The following is a 24,050-nucleotide window of genomic DNA, read 5'->3' on the forward strand; positions in this document are numbered from 1 at the left end:
ATCATCCTTCAAAATCAGATAGAAAGTGGTTTTTATTGAATATCTTAGATTTCTTCATATGAAATAGAAACGACATGTTCCACATCAGTAAATCGCGCTTTTCGGGAGAATTTTGCATTATTTGGAATTGGTGGTGATGACTTACCACGTCAAGGAAGACGTCACCAATTGTTTGGCGAAGTTCCCATGTTTCTAGGCGCTTTCTCAATTCTTCTAGGAATACTTCGTGGTGACTGAGAATCGCAGGAACCTAATGCATACTCAGTGTTAAAATAAATTTTGAATCATAATTCAAGTTTTCAAAGTAAACGAATTATTGAATCGTTGTCCAGATCAAATCTTTACAATTTTTAGGGACTAGAAGAATCATTTAGTTTATTTACGAGAACAAAAATTGAGTTCTTTAACAATTTTTTGAAATTCACAAAAGGTATCCACCCTTAAATAATGCATGTTCTCATGTAATTTTGCGTCATTTAAAAAAATTTAATATTCAAAACATCATTATAGCTTCCAATAATTACCGTCTAAGCATCAAAAGTTAAGGATATCCAAGTACTATGTTCAAGTTGGCAACTCTTTTTCAAGCAAGATTTCAGTTTTTCTGAAAAACTTTCCATCCCCATAATTTTTCCGATTTTTCATTGATGAATACATTTTCTGGGAATTTCATCAATGAATGGTGTGACCAATATTTTATTCAAATGTCAGACTTGACTCACGTTGATGTAACTTTCAGTGATCATGCGGCAATACTGCACATGTATTCCATATAACCTCGTAAATTCGGTCCGAGTAGTCACTTAAGCGGACCGATGCCAGACGTTAGGAACGCGCGGATTCAAGTTACCTGAAACGGCCGTGGTACTAATCAAGAAGCTTTTAATTAGATTGTTTTGTATCACTAGACCCGATAAACCCCGATTTTAACCTCGCTTCGCTCGGGTAAATCGCGGTTTTCGGGTCCAATGATAAAAAATATTGTTTTCATTCCATCGGCATGAGAAATTCAGGATTTACGCGCTGATTTCGGAACGGAAAGTGCGGTTTTTACGTGCCGCCCGAACAGGCTACGTAAAGACGTGTGGTGGCGTTCGTGTGGCGCACGAGCAAAAATTGGATCACTCTCTACGTTAAAATGACTCGACATACTGTCACACAATTTGTTTCTAACGTTTATCATTATTCGCAATACATATAAATAAAGAATAAAATACTGAGTTCCGATGGGTCTGAGGGAGAGAATGAATTTGATGACATGAATGATGAAGCTGGGGAAATTATCGAAGTATTAATACCAAAGAGATCTGCAACGAGGTATCACATAACCTATAATGTATTTTTGAAATGGTGTGACAAAAGAAAGCTTAACAAATTCCCTGAAGATTCCATTCTGGTGTACATAACAGAATATCCGAAGAAGAATGCACCAACAACATTGTGGAGTAAAGTGTCGATGTTAAAGAAAATGCTCCCTGCTAATCACAGTACTGACATTGACAAAATACCCCATCAAGGCAGTTTTTAGTAATAATGAGAAAGGCTACTTTTGAGAGAAATTCAAAACTTTCACATGGGATAATATTCAACTGTTTCTTCGTACTGCTAATGATTCAAACTATCCTGCTAATGTTGACTTCTTTATCTTAATTAATGTTTCAAAAATTACAAATTCTACTCAAAAATATCCGTCTTATTTTTCATTTTCTTGTTTCTCCCGAATTTTATAGTTATCTGGCAGAAAAAGTTATGTATGCGTCTCGCAACAGAAAGGCGTCGCTTCTCGATACGTAATGTACTATCAATGCATGGCCGTGAAGAACTTTTCTACCTCATATGATTACAGAACTCATTTTCGGCTCGTCTTGTAATCTCATATTTACCAGAAAAGTTCTTCCCCTGGTGGAAAAAACTCCTTAAATCCTATTGGAAGAAAAAAGGATAATTGGAAATAATGACGTTATTGCCGTTGACCCATTATTTCCGATTCAGGTTAGTAGCGCAATGCTGACACGTATGGAAAAATCCAATAGGAAAACCTAGCGAATTAGCTAGAAAATTCTATTGGGATTCTGGAGAAAGAAATTCAAAATCTATTGACTTTTCCGTATGAAATAAGCAATAGAATCAGCGCAAAAAACTAATAGAATTTTCCAATAGAATTCCAATAGAAATCCCGTAGAAATCCGATAGATTTTCTCCAGAATCCCAATAGAATTTTCTAGAGAATTCACTAGGTTTTCCTATTGGATTTTTCCATACGTGTCAGCATTACGATACTAACCTGAATCGGAAATAATGGGTCAACGGCAATAACGTCATTATTTCCAATTATCCATTTTTCTTCCAATAGGATTTAAGGAGTTTTTTCCACCAAGGTCACGGCCTAGTGTGGAAATATATTATTACAGCTACCTGTTCGGAAACTTCTTTTTTAATCTCGCAAAAAATGTTACGTGTCAAGGTTATGTGCACCAGAAAATGCTTTATGACTATAAACAATTGAATTGAAGGTGGGAATACACAGTTCTTATGGACGCAATGTTTAATTTCAACTTCAAAAATCCTTTTCTCGAAAAAATGGTTGGAAACTAAGGCTGATATTGCGATTAAAACAAATACGCTTCGTCTATTCTATAAACTCTGAAGAGGATTATCCCCATAAAAATTGCCCGAACTACTTGGATATCCTGAAGCCTTTCTTTGGTATATTCAGCATATATCTACTAAATTCACATTGTGTTCCATTTTTGCAAATTCAAAATATTAACCCTTCGTTACTCACGTGATTCTTGGAGAATTTTTCTGCAGTCGTTTTTCTAATTAACAATAAAACTTTGAAAACAACTAAAGAAGCGATTGCATTATGAAAGGTCGAAAGCATAATAATTAAAGAAGTTATTTCGGTAAACAAAACCTTAACAAAGGTCTGAGTTAAGCTGTAGAGTTCATGTAAGCGACGAAGGGGTAATAAAACCTTACGTCAATATTAATGAAAACTGGGAAAAGAAATTTACTGACATTGTTTAGAAATGACCATTGATTTAAACAATTCGAAATAAGAATCCTGTGAAAACTATATAGAAAGTGATTTATCGATTGATGCAAAGAAATCTGGACGTTCAGTCATTTATTATATTCTTCTCGTTTCACATTTTTTTAGAAGGAAAAACTAATGTCATTTACCTGATAGAATATTTCGTCTACTACAGCTGCATCAACAAGTCCAGAGTTTTCTGAATTCTTCAAAGTTTGTAGATATTTCTGTGAAAATAAATAATTTTTGGACCTTTATTTATCAAATGTATCCATGAATTTTAAAATGTCAATGGCAAATGATTCTAGCTGTATCGTAGAATTCTGTGCGTCACAGCCTCATAATAAACAGAAAATTAAGGTTACTTTTGTTTAAAAATGTAATCAATAGAATACTAACTAAATTATATTATTTTGTAGTTTCCAGTAACCATTTCCTATAGAAAAATTGAGTGAATAAATCTTCGGAATAATTCCGGTAACAGAATTCGATTAATTTATTGTACATCCTAATACCCAAAAGAAGATACTGATTCAAGTCCATGTCGGCTGGATTCTAAGCGATTTTCGACTTAATTCAAGCCGAGTAACTTGGGCTCTACGCCAATCTGGATTCCGGGTCTGATATAAGTCGAAAAGTGTTTTATTTCAAATAGGAACGTGTCAAGCCGAAAAATCGGTTTGAATCAAACCGAAAAATCGGCCTGAATCAAACGGAAAAATCGGCTTGAATCAAATCGAAAAATTGACTTGAAACAAACCAAAAAATCAGGCCCGGTCGCGCGCTTCGCGCGCTCCCTCTTTAGGGTATGACCGGTAGGGGTTGGTGGAATTGGATGTGACCCATTACGGGTCNACACACATCCACACATACAGACAGGTACCTGAAAAGGGTCAGAAGTGGTTCCAAAGGTCATGAAACGTGGAGAAATGCTTAAATTTCCACATTCGATTTTCGGGGTCATTACAATAACTTCCTCTCTTCGGGTCGGGAAGTTAAAAATCGACTTGAATCAAATGGAAAAATCGGCTTGAATCAAACCGAAAAATCGGCTTCAATCAAATCGAAAAATGGGCTTGAATCAAACTGAAAAATTGACCTGAACCAACCCGAAAAATCGACCTGAATCAAGCCGAAGGCGGTCTGAATCAAGTCGAAAAATCGATTTGAATCAGACCGATATTCGAGTTTGCATCTGTCCGAGTCCGACTTGATTCATGCCATCAATTCGACATGAAGCAAGTCGATTCCCGGTATGATTCAGTCCCGCTTTTTTTCAGTGAACTTGAGAGTCATTCGTTCAAAAAACTAGAGATCGCTTTCTCTCATTAAAAAATAAATGGGGAGCATTCAAATGAAACGTTACACGATTGGGGGGGGGGGCAGATCTGAATAGTCCACACGCTGACAGGCAAGTATGAAATTCATGTGAACAATTGAAACTAGCATATTGTATGTTTTTCGATGGGCTGAAACGGAATTTGTAACTTAACCCGCGATACAGTAATACAGACAATAATTATGAACAAGTTAATTATTTAAATGCAATTCACGCCGACATTTTGATGGATATAAAAAAATGTTTTAAGGAAACAATATTCTCAGAAATCCAACGAACAAAATAATTTTTGATTTTTGAAAATCGGTCAATTTTTGCGGAAGTAACAGTCTGCAACAATTGGGCGATGATGTCACCTCTGACGTGTGGACTGGCGCATATATCTCTAGGGCCTATAAAATATTTAGAATGATCATTATTGTACGACAAAACTTTTTTGTTTCAAGTGTTTTCTTCTTCGAGATCATTCTACCCATTCATTTAGCTCAGAAGGCGCTATCGGAGCATCGCATGAAGATTTAATTGCTTACCTGATCATTTGTCTTCTTCCTCTATTCTCATTTTTGAAATGAAATTTTACGAAGAAATTACAAAATTCGCCATAACAGAGGGAGAGGGGGTGGTCATGGATTTTGTGACGTAATGTTTGAATAGCTCCATAGTGGGTGATCAGGGCTATTGAAGTTATGATATGTATTCAATTCAAACATGGAGTCCCCTTTCTGAAAAAAATCTACTTACATTGACTAGTATCTGTAGAGCTTCAACATAAGATTTCTCGGTATCATAAAGTTCCACCACCACATGTGTCCTCGTATCCTAAAAGAAAATAAACAATAGTGATTTTGCAAAGAAACGTCCCATAAGCGAGTGAAAAATTTCCGAGATGCGGAACAGAGTCGTTCAACAATCCTCAGAAGTACCCAGATATCCAAATAGGAATGAATTCTCTATTCATTTTATATTATGATAATCACAGCATTAGTTTTATCAATTAATTTAAAAAACAGAACAAATATTACTTCACCAATAACAACAGTACTGATAATCATAATATTGACAATAAGAATTTCATTACTTCCAGAGGAATTTCTCATAGCGAGGGGCAACAAGCGAAAAAAATCAGAATAATCATATCTATAGATGATGCAATTAAAATAATTAATCGTCCTATATAAAAAACATTCAATCATCTCATTCACAAGGTTAATACACCTCATTCAATAGACATATACGCATATAACAATAACGAAAATGCCATTGAATAAAGAACATAACTGAATGAATTCTTCGCTCACTCGGCTGAAGCACATTTCAATTATCAACTCATCGACATTTGGGGCACTTTTATTATTTGCCTCCGCCGTAAATGGCTTGAAACACTGTTTCTCTATCTTAGAACCGTTCAACGTTGTTATCGTCGACATAAAACGTTTGACAACTTTTTTGCCAAGGATTGGTATTCTTCTGAAAGATCCGTTACAATCAGACACTCCGCAAATCATTTCACAACTATTATTCGAATCCCCGAGATGAATACAATTAGCTATGTTGCTCGAATCAATGTTAGTGAACATGAAAATCAGTGCTCAGTGGGAAAATTGTAACACAGGGTTAATAACCACTCACGGTGGAGAACTACATTAATCTGATACGGTATCGCTGCAAGCCCTCCATTTGGTTGGTTGTACGTCACTACCCAGCACGTGTTACACGTGCTAAAGGTACTCGAGTATAATGAAGCACGTGCCGATTTGCGTGGTAAACATAATAGAAACATGTGAGGAAGAGAAGTGTTGAGAAGAAGGGGTTGTTTACTGTTGTTCAAGTATTTTCACAGGTAGTCGTCGGACTACGTCCGGTGTGGATTGCGTCTCCATGTGACCATTCACATTCATGAATGTAAAATATATTGAGATATTGAGGTATTGAAATTTTTTTTCGCAGATTCGAGAAGATAGTAATGTAAAAATCATTTCAACTACAATAGCCTGATTGATTTCACATCAAATTTTAAGTTCATTGGATTATTGTGATTCGTAAAAATAATAGAAATTCAAGTGATTATTTTTTTCCTTACAATTTTGACTGTTAGCTTTTTCAACTAGGTTATTCAAGGTTCTTTGATTTTTTCAATTTTTTATGAAATTCCAAAATTACTTTTCTATGGAATGGCACGCAATTAATCTATCATGAAAATGAGAAATATCGATTACTATGTAACTTTCCCTAGGTAATGATAAATATTGTAATTTGATTGAATAGATATTATCGTGAAAAATAATTGGACAATAGAAAAATTTGATTTTGGGAACGAGTTTTTAAAATGTCACGAAAAACCGAAATCCAGATTCTACGACAGGTCATTCCATCCACTTTATCCCGGAGCTTTTCACCCCGACATTTTAGCCCTCTCACTTGCACATACTCTTGTACGTATTTCGATCATTTTTCTCATCAATTATTTGTTTATTCCTTCATTTTTGGATTGAAACATACCCGTCATGTGCTTTTATAACTGTAATATGCTTTAAAAATTTAGAGCACTCTGCTGAATATAAATGAACTAGATTGTGTTCCTCAATTATAGAGTGACTAATGAGAAAAAAATGAGTTCTGCTCTTGATTTGTTTGTTGTGCTTAAAATGTATGTATGTTGTTGATTTCTATTTGTATTATTTTCGATTGGCAATTCTTCAGTTATTCATTTTCTTCAACTTTTTTTTCAATTTTTTGGATTGCTGTATTCAATGAATCATTTTCTAGTAAAATGTAAGGTCTCGATAAATATTATTTTTCAACCTAAAGAGAAGGAGTTATTGTAATGACCCTGAAAATGATATGTTGAATTTTGATTATTTGTCCACGTTTCATGACCTCTTGAGTCATCCGGAAATGTTTTTGAAGACATGTCTGTGTGTGTATGTATGTGTGCTCCTGAACCAATGAACCGATTCAGCTTTTTTGCTTCCGAATGGAAGCTTTGTAATCGGTCAATTTTTCGATTCTCTAATTTTGCTTGGAAATGATGTAGAATGGTCTGAAACGTAAAAATACAAAGTTTGAGGACCATGTGTGTATGTGTGTCCGGAAGTGCGGGTCGATTTTTTCGAAAATTTTTATAAATCACGACAAATAAAGGACTAAAGTTGCAGCTAAAAATCTGAAATTTTGTCACATAATTGGTATTACTTTGGAGCATTTCTGGGCGCAGTTTCAGTTCAATCGGCCCAGTAGTTTCCGAGATACAGCAATTTCTCAAAAATCTTTGTTTCTCAATATCTCAAAAACTACATGACCGAATTGAATTTTTCTGACGCCAAAATCTTCTTCGTGATAATATCTATCGGATCAAGTCATAATATTGCCATGTAACTATCGACAGTTCGGTAATAATTGGTATTTTTCATTTTTATGAAAAAATCGTTGTGAACACGATAGCGCCCTGAAAAATTAAGATAGAAAGTTCAAATTTGGTACGATTGTAGTTTTTATGATATTACAGGATGGGATTGTGGATGAGCTGAATCGGATGAGTAGTTTAGGAGATATTCAACTTTTTGTGAAAAACTATAATGCTCAATCTCCAAAACTACTGGTCCGATTGACTTTTTTTTTCAAAATATTTGTCATGATACCTTCTATCAAGATCAATCAAAATATGCATACCCTCCCATACAAAGTTTTCGAGATATCACGGTTTTTCTAGTTTTTCAAATTAAAATCCAATGTGGACTCTATAATGCGCGTTAAATATGGAATTAACAACTGAGATTAAGCTACTAGTTTGCATGATTGGCCCACATTCGTGTGTAAAATTTTGTGTCAATCGATTCAGTACATCCTGGCATAGAGTAATTCATCCAAAACGCTTTTTTTGTGAAAAATCACAAATCGTTATTTTATCAATGTTTTGCATCTCTGCATGACTTCAAAAGTCCTATAATACAAATTCATATTTTTTTACTCCATATAATCTAATATGTGATGGGTATTCGATAGCCATAGTTGTGGCAGAGACAGAGGTTGGCGTGGTCTAATTTTTCAAGGGGTGTGAATTTTATACTAATTTTCATTATTCAAAGTATGGTCGGTAGTCAATATTACATTTCATGTAGATATTACGTTGAGACTCTTGTCTACGTTGAATGGAGCTAGCGTTTCTGTGCATCAGATGAATCTAATTGTGCGCGTTCCAAGAATCAAACGTTGTGAGGAACATGAATAGAGGCAACAAGGATGAGATGTTTCTTCTTCTTCTATTCTATTTGGCTAAATCTTGAACTCTATAAGAGCCCCACGCACCGCGAGTAAGCCGTTTGGAGGAGGATGTCTTCGCAGGTTATTTTCATCCTAAATGGCGTCCTATTGCCCCTTTCCCTAGGAGTAAATTCAACCGAATACTGTTGCTCTTTTCAATTCTCCCTGTAATTGTCAGATATTCTAGATGGAACATATGGCTGAGTCTGTAGACGTATATAATAATTGTCAGCTATCCTAGACGAAAAAATATATGACCGAGTCTGTAGAAGAATGTTATTTTACCAACTTGAAGTTTTACTCTCGGAGGATCGAATGTGTTTGATTGCATGCATGTCAAGGTCGGATTCGTTTAGTATCAGAAGCTTCTAAGGTTAGATGTACTCAGGGTTACTTTTCTCTTCCCAAATTGCGGCTCACACTCCTGGCATTCGTCACTCAAATCGTGGTTCGTTCATCATCAGGATAAAATACTCTTTCATGTCCAATATTCTGTAAGCCTGTGGAAGAATCTAGCAAAAATCAATTTAACGTTTCACTCTTCAAGAGCCACCTGCATTTCGGGTCATCTGCATTTCGGGTTTCGAGGATCGTACGTTTCAAGTATCAAATGTATTGAGGGTTCTAGATTTCAAGAGGCAAATGTTCGAAGGGTCATATGTGTTGATGGTCATAGATTTGAAGGATCGAGTATGTTCACGGTCAAACGTTTCAAGGGTCATAGATTTCAAGGATCATACCTTTTAAGTATTGATGGTCATAGATTTTAAGTGTCAAACAGGGTCAAGCGCTGCAAGGGTCATTGATTTCAAGGTTCATACCTTTTAAGTATCGATGGGTTAAGCGCTTCAAGGGTCATAGATTTTAAGTGTCAAATAGGATCAAGCGCTTCAAGGGTCCTAGATTTTGAGGGTCATACGTTTCAAGGGTCCTATTTATTCATGGTCATAGATTTGAAGGGCGAAAATGTTTAGTGTCTGATCCTTGTTAGCCTCTTATGTTACGACTCTTATGACCCTGCCTTTTCACGACCCTTGTGACCTTTCCATTTTGTGACCTTTGTGACTCTTCCATTTTACCAGCCTTGCGACCCTCACGTTATGTGACACTTATATTGTGCGACCATTGAGAACATTCCATACTGCGGCCCATGTGACTGTTTCATTGCGCGACCCTTGAGACCACTCCATTGTGTGGGCCTTGTGAATGTTCCATTGCGCGACCCTTGTGACCCTTATATTATGTGACTTTTTTCACTCTTTTACCTTTAGATCTTTGTGACCCTTCTATTGTGTGACTTTTGTTGTACTTCTATCCTCAGACCTTCATTGTTTTTCCACGTTCGGATCATTAAAGTGCTTGAATTGACCCACCGTTGTAACCGTCATGACATTTGACCCTCAACTAACTACCCGACCTCACCATATTGTACTTCTCATTACAGGGTGTCCCACTACTGCATGCACATGCTATGTGCACGCAGTAGTCATTTTTCTTCCCGTCTGTCGTCATTCACCCAGCCCGCCTCGATTTTTCCTCTTTCTGGATATCCCTTTGTATCACGTGTGATCCACCCGAACACGTGCCCGACCGCCCGATAGCGTCCTTTTTGGAATTTCCGATTTATTGCTTTCAATCCTTTAATTTATGATAAATTTTAATCACGCGCAGTGGAAGCGTGCTGGGCGCATAACCTGAAGGGTTATTTAGGATCGAAAGAATGATTAAACACATTTTTATTATCGTAAATGTAATCAAGTTTTATTCAGCAACGTAACGCGACAACGGTCGAGGCACAAGTGGTACATAGTACGAGTATATCTAATAGGGGCGCTACGGCGCCATTGCGACACAGTCAGCCACACTGTCGGTAACAAGGAGACTGGCGTAGGGCGCCACATTCAACAGAATCGATCGATCAATGATTGTCACAGCTATATGGCTCAAATAGGATTACATCACCTACATGATCAGCTCGATCAATTGAGAAATCAAAATGAAACTTGTGTTGAAGATTTTTTGAAGGCCGTCAAATTCCTTAGAGAGTCACAAAAAGAGGGCAAATTCCCATCATTGCTTCATCATCATGAATGCTCAATAGCATCCGATATTGGGCGGAACGTCTGGAAGACGAGCTGGATAAGTACATGTGTTCTCTGGAAATGATAATTGATTCCATACATTCTGCAAACGCAGAAGTTATTCATTTTGAATAATTCACTTATACAAAACTGGAAAGTGCTGTCAATAATTTCATTGCAATGAGACAGGATCAGTCATTGGTTCTCCCTCTTTCGATTGAACAACCACGTTCTGATGATTTACTAGAAAAATTGAAGCTAAATAAAGACGCATCGATTGAAAAACAAGCAGGGGTAGAAACCTATCTGGCAGAAGTCATATGACCGTTACTCTATGCGTTTTTTTCTTCTCTTTACCAATTACATTGGTAATAAGCTTCCGAATGGAAGCCATTCCAATTTCACACATAAAAAATCAGTGGCGATCACTCGCTCCTTAGTTTCAATGTGACAAATACGGGTGAGTGTAAATGGATATGACCCATTATGGGTTTCACCAATAATTTCCGGGCCAATTCTTCTTTTCATTATAGTAAAATTGTCGATTTTGAAATTTTCCTTATTATGAATAATCTAAATACCTGAATAAATGCTGAGACTATTTCAATTTCAATCTAGTCAGAGTCGAGTCCAATGAAAATGCAGCGTTCGTGAAAAAAAAAGTTCCATCCCATCATTTATTCATATGATCGTACCTGAAATCTGAAAAATTGTGGATAAATTTCAATGACCCAAAAATCGGAGTTAAACAGAAACAATTATTCTACAAGTATATATCCGAAAATAATATTGAGCAGAATTTGATACCCATCACAACATTTGATTTAGTAATCAATGGTGGTAGAGATAACAAATATCAAATGTTAAGGAGACAGTTTCCAATCGTTCCTGCAGAAGCTAAAGCATAAAAGTCAATGGCAAACGTACAACGAAGTTTGCGTCGATTTTAGATACAGTCGATCATTATCTAGAGCACTACTCTACGTAGCTCTCAGCAGAGTACGCAGTCTAAATGATCTTTATATTCTAGGTAGATTTCAACCACCTTCAAAACCACGTGATGATGATCCACTCACTCTTGAATATATAAGATTGAATAAGAATTGTTTGAAACTTTCGTATGTGAATGCAATCAATACGAATGATACTAAACTTATCTATCAAAACATCCGATCTTTCAATAAAAACGTTAAACACAATGCGATCGATGGTATGAACAAGCTGATTGTATCATTTTTTCTGAATCGTTCACCAAACGTGCTGATCCGATTTTCCTCAAGGATTTCTCTTTGATATTCAGAACGGACTCACATACCAGAGTACAGTCTCATGGTATTCTGGTATTCATAAAAGAAAATAAAGATATTCAATATTCCATACGAAAACATATACAATTGGAAGGCGAATGCGGCTCTCATTTGGATTTGATCCTTCTCAAATGCAATGATGTGGAAATTATAACCGCGTATAAATCACCTCCATTCAGTAATTCATTATTTCTTGAAAACTCAACATGTCTGTTTGAATTATCAAACTCAGCTCCAAGACAGTTATTGACCGGTTACTTTAATAACGATGTATTTCATGAGAATAGTTCCTTTGAAAAATATTTGAATACCCATGATTTCGAAAGGGGCATACCACGAGTAACATCCACGACGAATTTTAATACTCAAATTGATATAATATTCGTGAGCAAGATAATGAAACATCTGTCCGGAATCTCCGAAACCTATTTTTCTGATCATAAACCGATTTTTATTGGACTCTATGATGTAAAAGATGCATTAAATATGATTAACCAACAACATGTTAATCCAACTATTCCATTGAATATTACAAAGAGCAATTATATATCCCCGACCGAAAAATTGAACGAGAAAACCAAAACTCGACCTAGAATTGTTTCAGAAGTGATACTTCCACCAAAAAAGAAATTCAAGATCACGTATGACACAGGCAATGAAAATGAGCAACGAATGATAACTAATATGAAAATATTAAAAAACGGTAACATTACTGGATCTATTAGACGTAGAAATGATGTATTCCACTTACAGCATACTTGTGGCTTTGACAGTATCATACAAATATTAACGTCCGCCTATAAAACTCATTCGAATTTCACAAATTTCATCGACGTTTCACTAAGGAATGAATTGAACTTCATTAAACAATTTCACCTCGACAATGGCGGCAATGATATTTACGAAAGGAAATTGAACATTTTTTTAGAACACAGAGAATTTTTTCTTGATATTAACAATTCAGATGAAAATCATATTGTCTTGAATGCAGCCATGAATGTGATAAATTTATGCACAAAAGTATTTCAGTCAGTACCAAGTTATACAACCCATATCAATTGTCCTGCATGTGGCAGTATAACTATTAGTGAAGCCATGATCAAAATAAACATCGATGCAATGTTCCAATACACTTACAATGATTTCTTATGTTCTACTTGCAACTTCCCAAACTATCGAATATAAAGTTCCAGAATGTGAAATGCAACGTTATGCACATGTTCATCAATTCGTTGAATTTCATGAACACCTTTTCATCGAATGTCCTTCGTATCATAATTTGCTAGTGCCACCGCATACGTTCTCTGAGGTTTTGAATGTGAGTCATTCAACATATTCTTTAGCTGGAATAATAAACTTCATAAACCCAACAATCATCACTCCGTCAGCGATTGGCCATTACAATGCATATGTTTTTAAAGACAATGAATGGATAAAATTTAACGATTTACACTCTGAGGCAATGTCTGGAATCCATAATAAGGAAAAAGTTTGTCCACATTTATGCGTTTAAATATCTTATTATTTATATTATATATAAATAATAAGGTACAGTGATTAGTCATTTACCCGTACATGACACTACCCGTGCATGCTATGTGCATGCAGTAGTGGGACACTGTACAATGCGTGCGCTTATATTTTCTTCGTGGTGTATTGATACTCTGAACTGTCATTCAAAATTGAAACTCCAATATGCAGTCGGTTGTCTTCTTTCTCAACATATCGTCCGTGGCGATGTCTGATTACTCAAAAAAGCGGCGTCCGAATATGCACAATGTTTTTTGTTCTTCAGTGTCCCCACACAACATCAGAGGGGGATGCTAAGATTCATTTAGGACATGAGTGGCTTTGGTACATAGCAAAAAAGAGGCCGCATTTGTCACAGACATTCATACCGATGTTCTGAAGTCCGTTCGGTCCTGATCGATTGAGAAGAGAGGCGTCCGACTATTGTTGAGATCCGCCTTAATCTGTCGGTGGACTCAGGATACAGCTTCGGTTAGATGGATATTCGTAAATAATAAGGTACAGTGATTAGTCATTTACCCGTATATAAACGCATAAATGTGGACAAACATTTTCTGTATTATGGATTCCAGAAATTGCCTCAGAGTGTAAACCGTCAAATTTTTTCCACTCATTGTCTCTAAAAACATATGCATTGTAATGGCCAATCGCTGACGGAGTGATGATTGTTGAGTTTATGAAGTTTACGATTCCAGCTAAAGAATATGTTGAATGACTCACAGTCTAAACCTCAGGGAACGTATGCGGTGGCACTAGCAACTTATGATACGAAGGACATTCGATGAAAAGGTGTTCATGAAATTCAACAAATTGATGAACATGTGCATAACCTTGCATTTCACATTCTGGAACTTTATATTCGATAGTTTGGGAAGTTGCAAGTAGAACATAAGAAATCATTGTAAGTGTATTGGAACATTGCATCGATGTTTATTTTGATCATGGCTTCACTAATAGTTATACTGCCACATGCAGGACAATTGATATGGGTTGTATAACTTGGTACTGACTGAAATATTTTTGTGCATAAATTTATCACATTCATGGCTGCATTCAAGACAATATGATTTTCATCTGAATTATTAATATCAAGAAAAAATTCTCTGTGTTCCAAAAAAATGTTCAATTTCCTTTCATAAATATCATTGCCGCCATTGTCAAGGAGAAATTGTTTAATGAAGTTCAATTCATTCCTTAGTGAAACGTCGATGAAATTTGTGAAATTTGAATGAGTTTCATAGGCGGACGTTAATATTTGTATGATACTGTCAAAGCCACAAGTATGCTGTAAATGGAATACATCATTTCCACGTCTAATAGATCCAGTAATGTTACCGTTTTTTAATATTTTCATATTAGTTATCATTCGTTGCTCATTTTCATTGCCTGTGTCATACGTGATCTTGAATTTCTTTTTTGGTGGAAGTATCACTTCTGAAACAATTCTAGGTCGAGTTTTGGTTTTCTCGTTCAATTTTTCGGTCGGGGATATATAATTGCTCTTTGTAATATTCAATGGAATAGTTGGATTAACATGTTGTTGGTTAATCACATTTAATGCATCTTTTACATCATAGAGTCCAATAAAAATCGGTTTATGATCAGAAAAATAGCTTTCGGAGATTCCGGACAGATGTTTCATTATCTTGCTCACGAATATTATATCAATTTGAGTATTAAAATTCGTCGTGGATGTTAATTGTGGTATGCCCCTTTCGAAATCATGGGTATTCAAATATTTTTCAAAGGAACTATTCTCATGAAATACATTATTATTAAAGTCACCGGTCAATAACTGTCTTGGAGCTGAGTTTGATAATTCAAACAGACATGATAAGTTTTCAAGAAATAATGAATTACTGAATGGAGGTGATTTATACCCGGTTATAATTTCCACATCATTGCATTTGAGAAGGATCAAATCCAAATGAGATCCGCGTTCGCCTTCCAATTATATGTTTTCGTATGGAATATTGAATATCTTTATTTACTTTTATGAATACCAGAATACCATGAGACTGTACTCTGGTATGTGAGTCCGTTTTAAATATCAAAGAGAAATCTTTGAGGAAAATCGGATCAGCACGTTTGGTGAACGATTCAGAAAAAATGAGACAATCAGCTTGTTCATACCATCGATCGCATTGTATGTGTTTAACGTTTTTATTGAAAAATCGGATGTTTTGATAGATAAGTTTAGTATCATTCGTATTGATTGCATTCCCATACGAAAGTTTCAAACAATTCTTATTCAATCTTATATATTCAAGAGTGAGTGGATCATCATCAAGTGGTTTTGAAGGTGGTTGAAATCTACCTAGGATATAAAGATCATTTAGACTGCGTACTCTGCTGAGAGTTACGTAGAGTAGTGCTCTAGATAATGATCGACTCTATCTCAAATCGACGCAAACTTCGTTGTACGTTTGCCCTTCACTTTTATGCTTTAGCTTCTGCAGGAACGATTGGAAACTGTCTCCTTAACATTTGATATTTGTTGTCTCTACCACCATTGATTACTAAATCAAATGTTGTGATGGGTGTCAATTTCTGGTTAATATTATTTTCGGATATATACTTGTAGAATGATTGTTTCTGTTTAACTCCGATTTTTGGGTCATTGAAATTTATCCACAATTTTTCAGATTTCAGGTACGATCATATGAATAAATGATGGGATGGAACTTTTTTTTTCATGAACGCTGCATTTTCATTGGACTCGACTCTGACTAGATTGAAGTTGAAATAGTCTCAGCATTTGTTCAAGTATTTAGATTATTCATAATAAGGAAGATTTCAAAATCGACAACTTTACTATAATGAATAGAAGAATTGGCCCGGAAATTATTGGTGAAACCCGTAATGGGTCATATCCATTTACACTCACCCGTATTTGTCACACTGAAACTAAGGAGCGAGTGATCGTCACTGATTTTTTATGTGTGAAATTGGAATGGCTTCCACTCGGAAGCTTGTTACCAATGTAATTGGTGAAGAGAAAAAAAAACGCATGGAGTAACGGTCACATGACTTCTGCCAGATAGGCTTCTACCCCTGCTTGTCTTTCAATCGATGCGTCTTCATTTCAGTTAGAAGTGATTAGATCATGTAAACGATCGTCCTACGGATTGTTATTTATTCGCATAAAACTTGCAAAAAAAACGCCACTAAGCGATAATTTCATTAAAATTCGGCGATTTTACCTGAGATAATAATGGGATATGAATTATCAATTTTGTACAATCGATGCGTCTTCACATAACTCGATGCTAATTGAATGTTGAGCAGAATCGTCTCAGCGGTCGTTCACTTATTTGGATAAAATTTTCGAAAACCGGTCTTTTTTTAATCAACAGAAAAAACGGAAACGGTCGGAAAGTCATTGGTTTGACCCATAATGGATCACACTCAATTCCGCTAACCCCTGCCGGTCACACCCCAACCAGGGAGCGAGCGAAGCAAGCGACCGGCACTTATTTTAATGTTATGAGGATACCAAAGAAATTGCGATTTCTCTAAAATTCGTCTAACTAAAATTTTTAGTTTTTATTTTCCGCTTTTTAGACTACTCAAAGATAACTTTTTCGTCAGGGGTTTTTAATTTTCAATTTTCTAGTTTTCAGTTTTTTTATGTATTCCTACATAATTTAATCCTTCAATTACTCTCAAGGTGATTATCCTCAATTTCAATAAGTAATTTCATAAGTATGAATGAAATTTCAATGCTACCAATCCATTTTCATTTTTGCTTGTTAGGGAAGTACACTGTTAGAATTTTCTTGAAATTTCATTCACAGTGTCATCTGAATTATCAATGTTGTGCGTTTGAATTCAATTTCAATTAAAAACGTTCACTAAATTTCTCATTCATCTTGAGAATTCAAGAAAATTGGGTTTTTCATATTAAACGATCATTGATTTTTCAATGAAACCTTGAATTTTCAAACTCATTGTAGAAATTGAACATCACATACCATTCAATTTGCAATCGATTGAAAATTCAGAAAGAATTGCAAGGTTTTTCAGTGCTATATGCACCTGAAAATCGAGAAATTACTTGAATATTCAAGGAATTATTTAACTGATTCGTCAATGAGGAATTCTACAGAAATTTCATGTAATTTTGTCGTTGTTAAAAATTTCAAGCGTTTTCACTCGAAATTTCAAGTGTAATTTTTTAACAGTGTACGGTTCAATCTCGTCACGTTCATTGAATCATTTTTTGTACATTTTTTTAAAAAACGGAGTAATTAATCAAAAAAAGGGCTTCATAGTTCGATTCCTCGGAGTGTTTTCATCATTTCTAATACAAAAACTCATTTTTTCGACTCATTTTTCATGTAGTTTCGCCTGGACAACGACGTTGCCGAGTTAAGTTACCGAGTGTCAAAAGGATATACCCCTCCCTTTTGTTTGACGTCAGGGGTAAAAATGGGTCTGGGAACACCTTTAAATTAACCCCTTTAGGAGCAACGTTTCATGTTTTTAGTCATTACTTTGTATTGAGAGAATGAAAAATTTACGATTCAGGCTTTTCTTTCCAGACTACGCGCGTTCCATTCTTTTTTTCATCAATAGCTTCCGGTTCGGACTACCTTTTCACCTCAATTTTTGCCGAGGAAGAAAAATACATCCAACCACTTTGAAATTAAATTTTTAAAACGATTCTAGAGATGACACTCTGTACACTTGATTTTTGCCCATAATAAAAAATGTATCCGAAAAGTTGAGTCAAAAAATGAACACTTTTGTTCAACACTTTTTCAGTTCTGACGTTAACTTATCGAGATATTCATACCTTGACATTTCGTGAATTCTATATCATTTCCAGGCAACATCACAAAATCGTAAAATCCATCGATTACAGCGCAAATATGCGAAAACTCCGAAAGACCGATATTTTATACCTTTTGAGTCTTAAGAACAAATCATTATTATATACAATATTTTTTTTAAATTTAATCTGGTATTCGATTAATTATAAAAAGGAACGATGAGTCCAATACTACAAGTTTATTTGATCGCAATTGTCCTCTTGCCTGTTCTCAGCAGCTAGACTGCAAAACTTCTTTCTTTCGTTACTATGCATCAAAGTTATCAGAAAATTTTCGACAATTTTGGAGCACTCAGACATTACCACAGGCAGATGGGCTCTATTTTAAGCCGGAGATAATCATTGCTAGTTATCATGATAATCATCCTCATTCCATTAGGAATTTCTAACAGTGGTAACATCCAATGCGGAAAACCCGTAGGGATTTTTCCATAGAACTATATTGAAGCATACATAGAGTCATTTCTATAAGATTCGTTCAAATGTAAACTTTTATATATAGAACTATTCCATGGAATCAAACATGGACTCGTTTCAATAAGAATATTTCAAACGCGAACTTTTCTATATAGAAATGTCGATGTATCCTGGAATTCTTGTAGAAATTCTCTAAGTACTTAACAAAATACATCATATATGTGATGAAAATATCCACAAAAATTCCATGATCCATTCACGCTTCTACTCTGCAACACATTTTCAAAATGATCCAACAATCTCAATCGATTGCAAAAACAAACTACAGTTATCAGGAAATCGCGTAAGCATTTCATTCATTCTATTTAGTTTCTCATACCGATGCACATTACCCACTGAAACATATACATACATCAACGATACCCGCCGTTGAACAGAGATTATACGAAGAACAGTCATGCTTCGGCTGAACGCTAAATATAATCGCGCGTGTATGACTCCTTGCGAGTTCCTCACATAGCACCTGGTGGGCGAACCGGAAATTATCACCTGTGCCAATCCGGATACCGGATGAATACGTCGGCTCCCTTCGATACGTTTCCGGTAGTCGTGTGTTCACCATTTGAGGGTTTAATTATTGGAATTCATAACCCGTTATACTTGAAACATTCTTGAAATATTGATGGGGAATCAATGTGGGGGGATTGGAGGGGAAATGGGCATTAATGATTGTTCAGCAATGGTGCGCGTAAAAAAATTGCCGTCCGACGTGATTTTTGACAAGCTAAATACTGAACTGTCCTACCTCACAAGCACCTATACTGCCCGGTCGATCAAATCTTGATGAGTATCTTTAGGTCACTAAAAAAAATGCTGGCATTTTTAGCGTGATCATGTGTAAAGAATAAGTATGATTTTTCCCTAAACTGACCTCGAAATATGTCACAATTGGAGCCTTGGCAAAAATTTAGCACTATCCAATCCCTCCTTTGAGGATGTCCACTTGGTGTAATTGATGTACCCATATCTTTTTCAAAGAGGGAGATGGGCACTGAGATAGTTGGGTTACACCTGCATCGAACTTCTTTTTTTGCTTTTAAATGGAAGCTTTGTACTGGTTAATTTTGACGGTTTTCTAACTTTGCACCCAAATAAAGTAGTGATTCAAGTCAATTTTCGACTTGATTCAAGTAGAAAATCGACTTGAATCAAGTTGAAAATGGACGTCTACAGCCGACAGCGGCTTGGATCAAGCCGAAAAATAGTGATTCACGCGGAATTTCTACCTGTGCAAGGTAGTAGATAGTGGCTTGATTCAAGTCGGTTTTTCGATTTGATTCAAATCGATTCTTCAGCTTGATTCCAGTCAAATCGACAATTGATTCAACTCAGAGAGATACACTGTTAGAAAAAAATCTAAATTTCATGGCAAGTTCAATAGTCCTTTTTATGAGGGTAACATTAAATTCGAATCACGGGAAAAAAATCATGAAATTTAAAATTTTACAGATTATTCCCTTACCTGAATGTCAACCAATAGACATTCAGTATTTGACTTTTTGCAAAGGAGTGGGAGTAGAATTATTATTTTCATTTAGTCGCATGGCCACCTCGGATGAAAACCAAGCATGCAAACCCACTTCAACAACCCTCCCCCCCCCCTCTCTCCACCAATATATATAAGACCCTCGCCTATATAAAATCTATGAAAGAACCCGATTTAGAATCTTCACCCATTAACAAAATCTCCCTTTTAGACCCATGCGTATAAAAACCTCTCGCCATTGATGAAACCCTTTGATCAATCAAGCTTGAAAAGGGCTCATTAGATACAACCATGGTTCTACTTCGTTCCTCCTGAAACGATTTCGAGGCTGGTAAATGAGAGAAATTATCATTATCTGGCTACATCTACTAAATTTTTCCAGAGCATTCACTTTTTTGCCCTATGAGTGCTCTAAAAGCTGCATTGAATTTATGCCCTCACAATCGGAAGAAAATTCATCCTCATTTGGCAATGCCCGCGATGATGAAGATATTGGAGGAGCCAAATTGTCAACAGGCAACAGACAGTTGACTAAAATTCTGGGACAACTTCTTATCTACGAGAATTTCATTCTCAGATTCAGCGGAATTTTTCTCAGGACGCGAAGAGTTTGGCTTATTTATGTCTCCATTGATAGGGTAAAAATTCACAGGTCATATAAAACATATCTTCTTCGGATGGGGAAATACAATAGACTCAGCTATGACGAGATCTTAGTTTGGCTGCTGGAGAGTCAGGGGACGAGCTGATTAGTGGATGTTGAGATCGAGATCGAACAGGGGAACGGGATTCATCTGAGAAGACAGTCTATACGCTATATAGGGGTTTCGAATAACAGGAATTTTTTCACACTGCATGTTCATTTCTATTAAATGGAAAATTATTATTCTCATCAGTACTCCTAATAATGAAAAAAAAGTTGGATAAACGAACGTTAATAAATTTTTTTTTTTAGTTTGAATTGCGCCAAACATTTGTTTTTCGACTGCTTCATTTCGCCCCCTGTTTCATTTTGCCCCTCTTCCCTATGTGTATGCACATTTTTTAATCGACAAATGGGGTCCATAACACCATTTGTCGATTATATAATTCTATATCGAACCGACTGTAATGGTTAGGTGGGTGAGGTGTTGCTCCGGCGGACATCCAAGCTAAATAGCGTTGATCTGGGTTAGTACTTGGATGGGTGACCGCTTAGGAACACCTCGCTCGCACAAAAATTGCGGCCGGTAGGTACGGGGTAGCGGCCTAGTGTCTCCATCTAGTCAGTGTGACAGATGGATATATTAGGGCACTGCACAACCGGCCGGCTGTGAGACTGGGGTTTTACATGGTTTCCCGTGCATGTCCTAGCTCGAATGGGGCACAGCTAAGAGTAAGACGGCCATGATACCGCAGATAACAATGAGAGGAAAAGAAAGGAGGGGAGGCAGGCTAGAGGAGGAGTTTCAAATCGAGAATTACTTCGATAAAACCAAAGAAATAGAAAAAATAAAAAAATAAAAAATAATTCTATATCGCAGAAGCTTACTGAGCATAATAATTTGGAGGATCCATTCGTGGAAATGTGTTATTTACGTGTAGATTTTATGGTGTTTTTTCAATTCACTTTCCACGTTTAATTCTCACATACGTGATATGTGAAATAGTAAATGTAAAAAATACTATTTGAGTATTGGACGCTCTACGCAAGTGCGAAAATACTTGGTCCATACCGATTATGAAATACGTTCCATATAAGAAATTCCAGAGTTATTACATAGAAATAAAATCTAACACTCGTTCCTATTTTTTTACCCATCACTATTTGCGTTTGAAAACCTTCAAATTCCTTTCTGAATGCATCTAAAATGCTCCGAAATCGTCAAATCAAATTGAAGAATTTATAGTAATAAAATGTGACTGCTGTTTTTCTAACATTTGACATTTCATCGCCCAAAAATACATCAGTGATTCCTGCCTCACCCAAATTGACTTCATTCAGTTTTGTGAATGGCCCAATGACGTCAATACCCCAAATCCCCTCGAAAGATTTTCTGGTTCATTCATGAGTTGAGTATTTACCTCATCAGTGTGGAATATATATCCAAAAAAATATTCGTTTATACTTCATGGCTTATTCATGACGTGAACGAACGCAGAACCAACGAGAAACAATGACCTTCACTCGAGAAATTGAAGAGCTTCTGTAGTAAAATGGTAAAATACTATACAGAATCTCTAATATCAGGGAAATTTCCTGCAAAAAATAGCATTCGATGATTTCTCGGAATTCCATTCATAGTCGAGATCCTTCAACGTTCATTTAATTAATGAACTAAGTAACTAGACCAAAAAGTGTCTGATGTAGCCAATGAAATTTCCTGCATACGAGGTCCCTTGACGGATTTTCTTAGCACAACTCACGACCGGTATAGTTCACAATTAATAATTGCTTTGAGTTGAGTCGACACAAATAGGTTAACTCAACCATTGACGAAATAATCGTTATCCCCAAGGTAATATTCCCTCGTTACACGAAAACGTTGAAGTATTTAAAGAAGAAAAAAAACATCAAGTGGATTATGTGTATACGAGAGTAGACTTCGACTTAAGCATAAGAGGAAAATGAAGAAAACGATGGCCTCCACGAGACTTATACAAATGAATCGACGCCAAGAATATCTTACACACATTTTCGTCCGCGCTTTGCAATCGGGAGACATCACTTGCTAACCCCGGTAGCGTTCATCCGATCTACCAGAGTCATCCAAGAAATATGGCCCAAATATTATTAGATTATGTTTGGAAGCTCTAGTGCCACGCGCATTCCGGCTTTTTACTTATATTCCGAAGGCCTTTCTCTAGTTTATATATTGACCGGCGACATTCAGTCGTTAATCATCTGTCAGTGTCAATTCTTGCTGAATAAATATTTGGGAAGGAGTAGAATCCACTAAAGAGTATGACATATTTTTTTTAATCAAGTTGAGAACTTTCAAAGCTTTATTGTGATATTTCACTCAAGATACAAGTTATTGCTTCCTAGATTTTCCTTCATTTCTTCCCCTTCCCCAGAGTTTCTTTATAATCGAAGAATTGGTTATAGGCGTACTTGGGTCGCTCAATCTCCCTTTCTTGATTATACCCACGAAATTATTTGTAGAAAAAGGATAGATGACTCATTTTCTCTATTCATGAATAATTTTTTCCAATCGCACAAAATCAAATGGACAAGGTAATCTATCGATAAGGAATAATTGATATTATCTGGAGAATTTAAATGAAAAACTCACATTTCTATGAGCCGGCGATCTCGAAACCCTTTCGGAAGATCCTCGAAGCAATTCAGCTAAAAGTTCTGGACTTGGGCCAGGTAGGCCCTCGAGTTTACTTGGACTCGATGTTGTTCTGTGATGACACGGTGTAGGTGGCTCCGAGTTACTATTAACTCCAGGGCTGTATGACAAATTGGCCGAGATTTTTCGACGCTGACGAATGTTATCCTCCAGTCCAATGTCTGTTGAACGTGGCTTCGCCATTTCTGCCTCTAGCATTTGGCCATATGGTCCACGAAGAGGTCGTTTGCTATAACTGTAGGACGATGACAAGAAAAAACGTTCATATTCTCCTTTTATTTAATTTAGAACAAGCAAAGAATTCGAGAGAAAAATTACTTAATTTATATTTTTTAGTTCATTGAAAATTCAAAAGCTCAAT

General features: G+C 36.0%; 1 protein-coding gene across 7 annotated transcripts in view; it reads right to left on the bottom strand.

Moving 5' to 3' along the window:
- LOC107044023 (rho guanine nucleotide exchange factor 17) overlaps positions 1–24,050 on the bottom strand; it is a 108,364-nt gene that overhangs the window by 19,014 nt on the left and 65,300 nt on the right. For all 7 annotated transcript variants that reach the window (XM_015265753.1, XM_015265754.1, XM_029126534.1 and 4 more), the window contains 4 exons: positions 23,627–23,924; positions 5,118–5,195; positions 3,187–3,264; positions 146–250 (listed from right to left, as the gene is read on the bottom strand). In XM_015265753.1, the coding sequence (XP_015121239.1) occupies positions 146–250; positions 3,187–3,264; positions 5,118–5,195; positions 23,627–23,924 (559 nt within the window). The remainder of the gene's footprint in view (positions 1–145; positions 251–3,186; positions 3,265–5,117; positions 5,196–23,626; positions 23,925–24,050) is intronic.

This window comes from Diachasma alloeum, unplaced genomic scaffold (genome assembly GCF_001412515.2).
Source record: "Diachasma alloeum isolate Michigan unplaced genomic scaffold, Dall2.0 Dall_scaffold_00661, whole genome shotgun sequence".
NCBI lineage: Eukaryota > Metazoa > Arthropoda > Insecta > Hymenoptera > Braconidae > Diachasma > Diachasma alloeum.